This window comes from Elaeis guineensis, chromosome 3 (genome assembly GCF_000442705.2).
Source record: "Elaeis guineensis isolate ETL-2024a chromosome 3, EG11, whole genome shotgun sequence".
In the NCBI taxonomy this organism is placed as follows: Eukaryota; Viridiplantae; Streptophyta; class Magnoliopsida; order Arecales; family Arecaceae; genus Elaeis; species Elaeis guineensis.
This window is the reverse complement of record NC_025995.2, coordinates 97,223,513-97,236,636: the sequence shown is the minus strand read 5'-3', so window position 1 is coordinate 97,236,636 and position 13,124 is coordinate 97,223,513. Positions and strand designations below refer to the sequence as shown.

The following is a 13,124-nucleotide window of genomic DNA, read 5'->3' as shown; positions in this document are numbered from 1 at the left end:
GGAGGATTGTTATATATTGCTCCAAATTATTCTTTCTTTGTATATCTCCCGTGACAGTTGGGAATTCTAATTCGGGTGAATCTCTATTTTGAGAAGGTTTTCTTTTTTTAAAAGAAGGCCGCGGGCATCTTTCTTTTGGTGTGCAGGTTCAGCAGCGGTTCCAGGGTTCTTGTGCGATTTGGCTTTCTCCCGCTAGGGTTCCCGTGCGGGCTTGTTCTCTGGTTTTCTCCCGCTTGCGCTTCGGTGCGGGCCTGTTCTCTGATTTTCTCCCGCTTGTGCTCCGGTGCGGGCTGGAGCAGGCATGTTCTCTGGCTTTCTCCTGCTTGTACTTCTATGCGGGTTGCTTCCTGGCTTTCTCCCGATTGGTTTTTTCTGTTGGTGGTCTACCTGTCTTCTTCCTTCTCGGTTTCACGGATGCCCTATTCTGCTTCGGTTGGTATGGAGGTATTCATCTTGATTTTTTGCCGAGGACTGAGAAAGGTATCTTCACCTCAGGTATTATTTTACCTTGATCTATTGTCGAGGCTGAGATTGGTAGATCCGATTGGATCTTGGTTGCCTTCTATTCGATACTTTGTTGCCTTCTTGTTGGTTTCGGAAAAAGATATTTTATACCTCATATTGTATCTATTTTTCGGGACGGATTTATAGTGGATTACTTCTCCTTCCCGTGGATGTAGGCCTCTTGTGTCGAACCACGTAAATCTTGATTTCTCTGTCTTTGTTTATTTATGCCTGCAATGTGTTTGGTGAATTATCTCAAAGAGATTATATATTAGATCACAAGCCTAGATCGATCCAATCCGGTGCGCGTGAACTCAACAAATATTAACTCAAAAGTGAAGAAAGAAGGAAACTTCAAAACCATTAAGAATTTTTTATTTTTTTTAGACTAGAAATTTTCAGTCTTATTTTGGATATTTTATATCCTTTCTATGTAGATAAGGGTTTTCTAAATCTTATTTTTTGCTTCATAATAATATTGGGTGAGCTCTATCATTAGATGCTAGTTAAAATATGATAATTTTTTATCATTTCAAATTTAGATCAAGATAAATTAATAATAATATTTTTATAAAAATAAATGTGATGATTAAAATATAATAAAGAAATGAAACAAACAAACAAACTTAGAGTCCATGAGAACCTAATATAAGAAATACTAAAAATATCATAGTTGAGAAACAAAATTAAGTTGAAAAAAAAAAGATTAGAGAGGGATCATAGTTCATTCATGCATATGCCTTACATATATATTTGATATTTAATCTTTAATCTACGTCAAAACTACTTTTGTCAATATACTCGAACGATGCTATATGTCATGACACGTTTGAAATCATTTCATTTCACTTCAACTTGCATTAACATGTTGGGCGAAATATGTATATACATTTTTTTAATTATTTTATTATAAAAATAAGATATTGTAAATCTCATTCCCATCATTTGTATTTATAAATTTCACTATTAATATTTAATCAATCGAGCTTTTTAATAAAAAAAATATAATCAAGCTAGCTAGATGATGTCACCGTACTAAACACTCATATTAGAAGCATGCATATTTTTGTTAATCCAATTTCCCATGCATACTATACAAATATATTCACTCGATAGCAAAACAATTTCAATGTAAACTTGCGTGTGATGTTGCTGTCGCCGCTCGCACCTAATCCACCCCTCATCATCGCACTAAATTATAGGTTCCAGCCATGTTACAAAAATAAATTATTAAAAAAAAAAAATCCATGCCGCATGCATGAATCGGCGCAATCCGGCTTGGCGCACTACACGATAGAACTGTTATGGGACAAATCATCAGCCCTTTTACGTGTCACAGTCATGCCCAAGCAATTTGCGGGCAAATAATAAAATCCTAAACCGTCGATTCCACTGCCAACGGCTCGTCGATTCCCCCGCGCCCGCCCTCGCCGTATGTACACCGAAACATTATGTAGCCAGCCTATTTTTGTCCATACCATGCTCCACGTCCCAAGTTCCCAACCCAGCCCATCGCCATCCACAGCATCAAACCCACACATCTCTCTCGAGCGCCATTCGAAGCTCTCGCGACCGAGACCGCAGTGCCCGAGAGCGAAACCCTCGAAACTCGAAAGAGGGAGGCGATCCTCCATCTCGACCCTCTTCGAAAAGAATTCATCGAACTCCCTTCTCCTTCTTTTGCTGTTCTTTTTCTCCGTTTTATCTTTTTTTTCTTTTCCTTTTTTGTGGATTTTTTTTTTTTTTTGGTTTTTTCTTTTAAGCGGAGAATGGATGGATTCCTACGTGGGCTGTAATCGGGTCTAAAGATTGAATTTTCCGACCTTTTTCTTCAACTAGGTTTTCATTGGTTTCCATCTAATGCCTGTTTTCTGTTCTGGAATTAGGGTTTTTCGTCCGGCTCTGTACCTGAGCTCCTAATTTGCCGCCCGCGCCCGTCCGGAAAGCCACCAGTTTGGTGAGTTCTCTTGATCGGCACTCTTCCAGATAGATGGAATCTAGAGCCTTTGTCAGGGTTGTGGCTTCTCGGCTGCGCTGTTTTTATTTTGTTTATTTCGAGGATTAGGATTTGTATCGGACCTTGTATGGCTTTTGTTTTGGATTTTTAGGTGGAAATTGGAATGCTCTAGTTGCGTCTGTTAGCCTGGATCCTTCTTTCATCTTGATTCGATTCACAAAGGGATTTTGCGCTGTGTGCATGATCCGTCTTTCATTTTAAGCACTCATTGTAGATGAAATTGGTTGGTCTCGTAGTTCTTTTATTCAAGGTTTCTCGTTTTATTTGGTTTCAAGTTCTCAGAATGATGCTTTATCAAATCATTAGATAGTTCCAGGAGGGAATATTTTTCTCCCCTCCTCAAGATGTGTCCGTCATTTAAAAAAAATAAAATAAAATATGCTTTATTTTGTTTTGGAATTTCTGTTCAATATAAAAAAAATTTCAAATGATGATTATCAAGCGGATTGATAAACTATTTGTTTGTTGGTATCTGAGACCTTCTTGAGCTATTGATACTGCTGTCTACGTTTTCATGCTTGATATAATTCACCTACAATAAAATGTGAAACATTTTTTACTTTGTTTATTAGGATTGTGAAGATAAATCGTAGTTTGGTGTTAGCCACCTACGGAGGATGTCGTCACTGTATTGTGTACTGAACAACAAACCCATCGATCAATGGAAGGTTACTGAATTAAAGGAAGAGCTTCGTAGAAGGAAGCTGCCCATCAAGGGTCTCAAGGAGGACCTGGTGAAGAGGTTAGATGAAGCAGTTCGGAATGAGAAAGAATCACCTAAAGAAGAAGTGAATAATAGCTTGGATCCTGCTCCAGATCCTCAGGACAATGGTGATCAAGAGGGAGAAGATCCACAAGCAGAGGCTTATACTGAAGTCATGACAGATAAAGTTGAGCAAACTGATAAGGATGCCACTATGGTTGACATGGATGGCAGCCTTCCAGATGTCAATCAAGCCATCAACATTCAAGATGGGGATCCAACGCCTCCTTTGGGATCAGATGCAGAAGCTGTGGAACCATCCGTCAATGCAGCTTCCATGGAAGGCAGTGCTGCAGCTTCTGTGGAAGATACCATCACAGAAAGCCAACACGTGACCCTTCATAATGATTCAAGTGGCCAAGATTTGCAGTATGACAAAAAGCAGGAGGAATCAAAGCCCTCCATTGAGGATGTCAAGCTCAGCCCATCGGAACCAAACAATCAGGTATCTGAGGTCAGCCCAAATTTAGGGTCCCAAGTAAAGTGTGAGTCAATTTCTACTGATTCTGTGTCAATTATTGAAAAAAATGAACTAAAGGATAATTTGAATGCTGATAATTGTCACTTAGAAGTTGTTAAGCCAGAGATGGTGCAACTATCATCCTGCAATGATCCTCCCATTTGTGATGATTTGCACCCATTGGATGATGATAAAGAGCTAGTTAAGAACCAGGTCTCTTTGGAAGAAACAGATGCCAAATATGCGACAAATCTGGACCTTAGCAAGAATGAAGATAGTGCAGATGGAGGTTCTCCAGAAAAATTAAATTTAGACAGGAGTTCAGGTGATGAGTCGATGGAGGAGGATGTCTTGGAAAGTAAGCATATTGAGTCCAATATTAAGTCTGATGAACTGGGGGAAAAAACTGAGGCCAGCGAAGTGCACACTGTAGAAATGGGGACCTCTGTTGTTGCTGCGGTGGGTGGGTCCTCTCTTGAAAAGAAGGATACTGTTGATGAAGAGAAGGTAGGGCCTACTGCTCCTACTGAGAAGAGAAAACTTGAAGGTACTCCTACTAAGTTTACCTATATTCATGTTATTCTCATCAGTCATAACCTCTTATTTTTCATTGGTTTTTGGTCACTTGTCTTTTGTAGGCTGATTTGCCCCTTTTTTGTTCGTGTGGTATTATGACATGTTCTTTGGTATCGGGGTATCTAATTGTTTATATACACCATACATTAGTAGCTATTCTCATGCAATTTTTGCATCAAAGAAATTTCCATATTTTCTTATTGGTTTGCTAAATAGTATGCATAAGTGATTCAGAAAAGTAAATAATACATCAGTTCTCTGAAATAAAGTGAGCCTGCTCAGCTCCATTCACAACATCTATTTAGCAATGCTGAGCATGTTATGTGATATCTGCCTGTGCAGATAAACATTGTTAGCTGCCTGGAAGCAATACGGAGCAACTTTTCGTGAATTTAAATCCTTGAATCTCTCCTTTATTAGCTACCTCCCTTTCTCACCTGTCTAGTTGTAGGAAATGCTCTTATCATCTCTCACCATATTTTTATATGTCCATGCATTTGAATTTCTATTTATGCCTTTGGTATGTTGGTTAACTGATTATTTCTTTTTCTATGACGTATGTCTATTGTCAACATACATTTTCTGGTTGGGTGGAAAGGAGCTTTTGGTATGCCATTAATGTTTTTATTAGTTTTTAGGAAATAGAAATAATCTGTGTATTAATATCAATATAACAGTACTGCTAGTAAACCATTTTGTGAAAGCATAATATTGCTAAGCTGTTGGTGTAGTAAGTAATCACAAACCATGGTTTATTATTTTGTGGAATTTATCAGAATTTAATGGTCCAAACCAAATAGGGAATAAAAATATTTATTAGACCAGTTTTTCTTCTGAATGTGTTTTTTCTTTTTCTTTTTTTTTTTGGGTTTGTGTGGAGGGGGGAGGAGCTGAACTGAAGCATCAAAATGGATTAGTTGCCCCAAAATCCTTTTTACCATTCCCATCCAAATTTTCTTTGCTCTCTCCTGCTCGCATTTGTCTTTTTGATATGATTAAAAAAGTTACCCATATTATGTGAAGTGTAACCTTTTTAACTTTCTGTCTTCTGTATCCATTGTCTCTGTACATATATCTTTTTATAACCACACTTTTCCTAAGATCACCACAAATCTACCTTGACATCTCCATTGGATGAGATGAAATGTCAATAAGATCACTATGATCATTTTGCATTAGTAACATTTTTTCTGATCTTTATAATTTAGATGCTTCATTTATTTAAAAATAAGTTAGATTGCAAAAATATTTCTTATATTAGGTAATAATGCAAAAAGTATGCCAAAAATTATCTTAAGCATTCTTTGTATTGCAAGAAAAGTCAACATTAGTGGGAACTGACTATCGTATTACTAATCTTGTTTGATCTATTGCTTTATAGTAGGATAGCAAATGCACCTTAAAGATTTAGAGCACTTAATAATATTGGTGCAGTCGATCAGGTTTACCTACATATTATTTTTTTCCCCCTCCTTTTTCTGGAAAGGCTATATGAGTTAAAGATTTTCTACAAGTTACATTGGGATAACAAGCAGATCTCTCTTGCCCCCCTTCCCCTGCTGGGGGTCTATTTATACTGCATATCAGATGTTACAACTATTATTGTGGTCTTTTAATCTGCACAGACACAAAGGCTTCGCGCCCTAGGCTCCAAAACCTAGCCAACCTGGAATTAAACCATGATTGCTCTCAAATCTTAATGGAGTTCTTTTAGACCTTTATGCTTCCTTCTGTTATCATGTGCATTACTGGCCTCTTATTCTGCTAGTTTCACATGAAGCATGAATCCTTTTCTTATTTATGTGAATCATTTCTTTTTTCTTTTGTTTTGATTTGTAATGATTTATATTTTCTTTAGAAATGGTTTAAGCAAGCTCCACAGGATATAACTTCATTTCTGTCGGTCTCGATTTTCCATTGCTACTGTCATAGATATGCTTCTCTATGGTGCCATATATAATATTTGACATTGAGAAATTTCTGAAGATTCAGAAATTTGACTTAGTGATTGCGAAAACCATATATAATATTTGACATCAAGAAATTTCTGAAGATTCAGAAATTTTGACTTAGTGATTGCAAAAACCATTCGCTCACATATCTGGTTCGTGGTTGTAATGATCAGTGTGAACTTTGGGACTTCTAAACTAAGTTTGAAACACTATTCCCTTTCCAACTTACATGAAAAAAGATCTTTTCTACATGACTTAGGACTGAATTTTGATACATGTAACTCCAAGAGCATTAATTCTGTAGACTCACTTTAAGAGACTGCTGTGTGAACCACTTTAAGCATAAGAACTCTTGTCAAAGTTGTTGCTATTGAAGAATTAGGGTTTCCCTTTACTGCATATATTTCTGAAGGTTTCTATATAGGTGAACCTTTAGGGATTGGTGGCCTTGAGGGTATTTGGGTGTTCGACAAATCAACTATGGCTTCATATTGTTTGTCATCAGAACTGCACTGACCTGGTCGGTCGACCAGAGAACTGAGGAACCAAGCCCTGATTTCTCCGTCTTGTCATCTCTTTTTAATATGGCACTGACTGACCACCATACTGTAAGAGCATTCATCTATCAGTTGATGGGCATCTTTTGAAATTGTTCTTTAATGTGGTTATGTATGTTAGGAACTGACAAATCTTTCTAAGTCCTTGATTACCATATGTGGAGATATTAGGCTTATGGTTAAGAATATATACATAGTTTTAATTATGTCAGAACATTAGTCGACTGGGCCTGGAACAGACTTTGTAAAAAAAGGAAGGCTTTAGGAGGTCACCACTTCTTGAACTGTGTTCTGGCGGCATTCTTGAATTCCTCAGTTGTTGAGTGTTTAAGCATTGATGTATTATTCCTTAGATATAGAAAGAGAGCTAGATGAATTTTCACCATTGAGATTACCTTTTTGTTGGCTGCCAATATTAGACTTATAATGTAAATTGCTAATTCCGGCATTGGTTATCCTTTTGTCCATTAAGTTGTACATGTGGAGTTCTCTAATGCCAAATTTACTTAACATCATTACTAATGTATTATCAATTTGTTTTATTAGAATTAGGATGGAAACAATGAATTAATATCTGTTGATTGTTTGATTATTCTTATGTAGCCAAGATTTCATTGTTGGAGTTATGTGGCAATCCTTGTGTGTCGCCTTAGAGCTCTAAATGCCTGTTTCTTTCTCTAAAGATTGTGAGTATTATGGTTAGGATTGTTGTAACTTTCAGTTATGTTAGGAGGGCTGCCATTAAGCTGACAAACAAGAGGTTCTATGTTAAGAATACTACCAAAGCCTCAAAGTCAGTGATCTCTCTCTCCCACTCTCTCTCACTTGTGCGTGCATTATCTCTCTTTTCGGAGGGAGAGATGGAGACCCTCCCACACTATAATTACCTAGGTCGATGTGCTACCTGAGACTGAAATCTAGAACCTCTGGTTGCTAGGCAAAGGGGGTGCAACCATTGAGGCAAGCCTCGGTTCATGTCAATGACCAATCAGTGATATCTGAATTTTGAAAACTTAAGCCGAAGTCTTAACATAGTAAATATTCCAACACTAAATATACATGATGCAACTGCCATTTACTCTTCTATTATTATTTAAATAAAAAGCTTGCGTTTTTTCATCCTCAGGACTGGAATTTCTCTCAAACCCCTCTATCTTTCCATTAATCCATGCTACAGGGTTTCTGATTAAACCATAACCCAGAGAAGCTCTGTCCTCTCTTGTTAGACACCTATCTCCTTAACCTTAGAACCCATAGAAATGGAAACTACCTGTTTGTAAATTTGTTCATATGGCATTTTGACTGGAAATAGCCTTCTGCAACCCATTTGTTCACATAAAGCTTAGCTTCCGTTTGGCTTTGTCTTGAAACTGCAGTCTTAGAGTTGTCTAAAGACATCACTAATTCCCAGTTATTCCTTGGGAAAACCTAGCCCTTTAAATCAGGGTAGTTTTTAGTACCTACATGGATATTATCTTCCAAGGAAGCTAGCTAAAGATTCTTATTGGCTCAATGGTTAGTGTTGCACACAATAGCTGTACCATTGTTCATATGCTTTATTGTTTATTACTCAGCAGCAACACTGTTGGTATATCATGCATATTCTTGCTCAGCAGAAATGCTGATGTGCAAATAGCAGTGGAGGAGGACCTTGGTGATAGTGCTGCATTAACTTCTTCATGTAACTAAACTTGGTGAGTTTGCTGCAAACAAAACCAGTTTCCAGTTTTGGTTTATAGGAGTCTTCACCTCGCCAATGTGATATAGCTAACGGTTAATGTTCTAAATATAGGGTGGGTTAAAATGGCTTTTAGAAATTGTTTGTTGGAACAGCTTGTTCTCAATTGCTTTGTACTTTTTCCGAGGGTGGGTAAAGATACTTTTCATGCAAGTCTTATATGGCTTGACCTCAATTAACTAAGAAATTGACTTAACCATACACTATATCATACTAAATGCGTGTTTCGTGTTCCTTCTGCTTTTCTAAAGCCAAAAGCTAGAGTTCTTTTTAGCTTATTTTAGTAGCACTTTAACATTTTTGTTCTTTTGGAAGCACTTCGCAGATGCTGTTACCAAACACTCTTTGTTTGGGAGGTACTTTTTTTTTGCTTTAAAAGCTATGAAAGGACTTTTCTAAATGCAACGCCAAGCATGCCCTAATATTCTCTATGATTTGTTCAGTGCTTCCTGATGATTGTCCGTTCGTCCATTCCCTTGAATGTGGTTGTCAATAAATTGATATTTCCCCCCAAGTGCGGTTGACTGATTGAAGGAAGATTCATATGTGCTTGTATTTCTTCGTACATGTAGATGATAATTAGATAGTATTGTTTCTGTGGAGGCAGATGCCTTCTGCAGGACCAAAATGGGGGTTTAAAATGCCTAGTTGCATGAGTAGCAAAATTATGTGATAAGAGGTTATTAAGAGATACAGTGAGTTAGATAATGTGGATGGTTTCTTGGCAGTAATTATATTTTTTGTTTGAAGTGGCGGTAAACCTTGGATATGTGCAAATATATAGGATGATCCTCCACATATAAGATTTTTTTTTTTTTTTTTTGTTGGGGCGGGGGGGGTGCATATGCTTACTGTTAACGTATGGTCAGATAGTGCCCTTTAAGTTGAGGTGATGGAACTAACACCCACCTGGCTCCTAACATTTACCTTTTGCCATACCATTGGTATTCGTTCTTCTTGATTTATTTACTTGATCTGTATATTTTCAAAAGAGTGTAATTATAGAATTAAGAGCAAGTAAAACCTCTCCTCTCCACTGATTTAGCTACCTCCATCATGTTATCATGGAAATACCAGCCACGTTATCACCTATAATTTTTTATGCAGTCTGGTGAAGAGAATTGTAGCTAGCGAAGTTAGAGTAACATGTATGGTAAGTACAGATTGGATGACATATCTTATCTTGATAAACTGAACTGTTAGTGCTGGCAGGCTGTGAGCTTGTGGAGCACTAAGGTGCTAACTAGGTTTTTTTGCCAATTTATGTTGTGATAATTGTCATTCTTTCAATTAGTAGTAATTTTGCTTTCCATCTATTATTTTAGTTTCAAAGTCTTGATGGTTAGTTTCACTCTCTACTTGTAGTACTGTAGTTGGCAACTATACTATAATGCATTCTTTAATCCCTTTTGTTGAAAAGCTCATATATAGTGGCTACGCAAATATGATCCATGAAATATAATAGTAAATCTTTTATCTGCATTTGCAACAGCACTTTAATAAAAAGGGTGTTCTAGTGCACAAGGCTCCTACAACTGCAGGAAAGCCTTACCCTCACATGCAGAAAGGTTGTTTTCATATTGCGGACTCGTGACATCTAGGTCACAATAGAGCAACCTTACTGTTGCATCCAAGTCTATCCTTCTTTAATGCACTTTTGTTCGTGCAAATATTTTTCTAACAAGTAGTTGCATGATGAGATTTTAGGTAGTATGTTGTACGAGTGCTATACTTTCAAGTGTTATTGGATAAAGAAAAACCTAAGAAATTCTCAATCTTCTTTATTAATCTTTCTTGACAGACAATGAAGCTGTTAGGATCAATGAGCCAATAAAGCGGCAACGGCGGTGGAATTTAGAGAACATTAAATTTCCAGAACAGCAAACATCCAACATCAGTACCTCAACCACACTCAAGGATGCTTTACAACCTGCTACCAAACGTACATTCACTAGGTCTGATTCAACACTTAGTGGAGATTCTCCAAAGGAGCGTGTTGGTGAGTTATCAAGAATGCTAGGTTTGATTTTTGTGTTTCAGATGATTATATTCCACAAAAAGGATTAATTCTTATGATTATGTTGCAGTGCCACCATCACAAAAGCCGCCAACAACTTCCTTGAGAATAGATCGTTTTTTGCGTCCGTTTACTCTGAAAGCTGTGCAAGAGCTGCTTGCGAAAACTGGAACTGTCTGCAGTTTCTGGATGGACCAAATCAAGACCCACTGCTATGTGACTGTATGTTTCCTTGTCACTTCTTTTTTCCTTTTTTTCCTGAGTTACTTCTTACATAATTTGTAGCTTTTTTTTTTTTTGTTTGGGGGGGGGGGGGTGTTGTTTGCGGGTCTTGCACTTGATTTGTCATCCAAGGTTATTGCATGGATGTTCCTAGTGTCAAAATTTAAGTCATTTTTGTGCATTTGATTATGCTATTTGACCATTTGGTTGCACACATTTGATATTTGCAAATCTGGTGAATGTTATTCTTTCTAATAATCATTGCTTGGAACTCCAGAATCTCTAAGATGGCAAAAAAGCTGTAAACATAGTCATCCTTGGTGTAATGGTGGTTGTGCATCATTCCAGCACCACCGCCCTCCATGATTACATTCCTGCTGGAATATCAAGGGGGACAAGGTTGCTATCTGTAGATGTGCTTTACAAGTATCTGCCGCTTTATCTCAGTTCAGAACTGAGATAAACTTTTCTTTTTTCAAACCTTTTTTTTTGGGACTGAATCAAAGAAGCCATTCTAAGATGTATCTTTTAAATGTAACCATTAAAGCAGAAGATAGAGTATTCTGGATTTATTGCTTGCTTGTTCTTTTTTGTCACGAACAGCTACTGATTTTTTTAATTGATTTTCAGCACAGTACTATGTGTTGATAAACTGCTTGTAGAGCCAATGAAAATATTCAAAGAGGTGGGATTAACATTTTTGTTGGGTTTCATGGATTGGATCATGGACTTCTTCAATGTTACGAGTTTTTAATTCTCAAATGACAAATTCAATATGGTTACTGTTTGCAGTATTCATCTGTTGAGGAGGCTGTAGCAACTCGAAATGCTGTCTACAATCTCCAGTGGCCAACTAATGGTGGGAAACTTCTATTGGCTGAGTTTGTTGACCCTCAGGAAGTAAAGCATCATGTTGAAGCCCCACCACAGTCACCTGCACCCATCAGTCCCAGCCCCATGACACCGAAGGCATCTTCCTTCGAGCAACCGCAGGCATCGCAACCATCTCCTCAACATACCGTTAGGCAGCAGCTACCTCCCCCACCAACCCTCCCCCCTCCACCACCTGCATTCGATCCACCTATGAGAGAACGACCACTAGCACCACCTCCTCTGAAGAAACCGGAACAAGCTGTCATGACACTTGATGATCTCTTCAAGAAAACAAAAGCCTCTCCAAGGATCTACTATCTGCCCTTGTCTGAAGAGCAGGTGTCAGCTAAACTTGCAGCACAGGGCAAAAGCATCAGAGAGTAGTGATTCCTTGTGTTTGATTGCTATGTCAGTATGTATGTGAAGGATGTTCTTGCCTCTCGTCTCTTGTCATGGTGACTTTGTATCATAACCAGCAGCAGATCGATCTGGGTTACTTTTTGCAGAGAAGGTTAGTCATCTTGGTGAGCTTGGTTTTCTGTTCACCAGTTCAGGTGATTCCTGGGGCTATTATGTTTGGACTAATCAATTTCTCGTGGCCCTGAGGACAATCTTATGAGCTGGGGAATTTTTCTTCTATATTTAGCAAAATATAGGTTTTGGCTTGTGTCTGAACAATATGTGATGCAAAATGGTTGTCCCCGAGTTCCATAATGAATGGTTAGCTCGCCCATTAGCTCAGCGTGAACCACTTATTGCTAGCTCTTCTTACTCCGGACCACCGCTTTTAACTGCTATTCTAGCCCTTCTTTGCTACAGCTACCGGCCGCGCTACTGATATCCTCATGATTGTCTTGGATCATTCTTTTCCTTGCGGTATCTTGAGAACTGGCAGCGAGATAGACATGGTAGGTGCACCAGAAAGTGCGGTTGTGAATCGCTTGTTTGCTAATATGGTGCTTCCGTGTGGAGTATAAAAATGGGCATTTTTTCCTTTTACTAATGGGTGGTTCATGGCAGGGGTAATGTTAGGTCCGGATTTTGTGAAACCCAGACCAGTGAGGTTTTAGGTTTAAATTTTGTTCTGTATCAGTTAATCGTGTGTAATAAGCACTTGATAATTAATTCCATAAAACAATAAAATTTAGATGATGTTATGTTAAAGAGTTTAAATATTCAAACAAATATGTCCTAATATCATTATTTCTATTTTAATAAAAATAATATAATAGTTGAATGTATATGTGCTCATGCATGTGTGAAAATAATATAATGGTTGGATGTATGCGTGCACACACGCACGCACGTATCTGCATGATCAATTGGCTTGTTTGATTGTACGTGCGTGTGTCTGTATGTGTGTATATATATATCTGTCCATGCATATATATAACTTTTAATTTTTTTAAAATAGTTTTTAACAATTTTAATATAAAATAGAATAT

The 13,124-nt window shown here is 37.7% G+C and overlaps 1 protein-coding gene across 1 annotated transcript; it reads left to right on the top strand.

Annotated features, from left to right (window-relative positions):
- Positions 1-1,993: 1,993 nt before the first annotated feature.
- On the top strand, positions 1,994-12,427 carry LOC105041650 (uncharacterized). Its single transcript, XM_010918620.4, has 5 exons — positions 1,994-2,461; positions 3,094-4,291; positions 10,369-10,566; positions 10,655-10,806; positions 11,599-12,427. The coding sequence occupies exons 2-5, from the start codon at positions 3,139-3,141 to the stop codon at positions 12,061-12,063; spliced, it is 1,968 nt and encodes a 655-aa protein (XP_010916922.1). The 5' UTR covers positions 1,994-2,461; positions 3,094-3,138; the 3' UTR covers positions 12,064-12,427.
- The last annotated feature ends 697 nt before the right edge of the window (positions 12,428-13,124 follow it).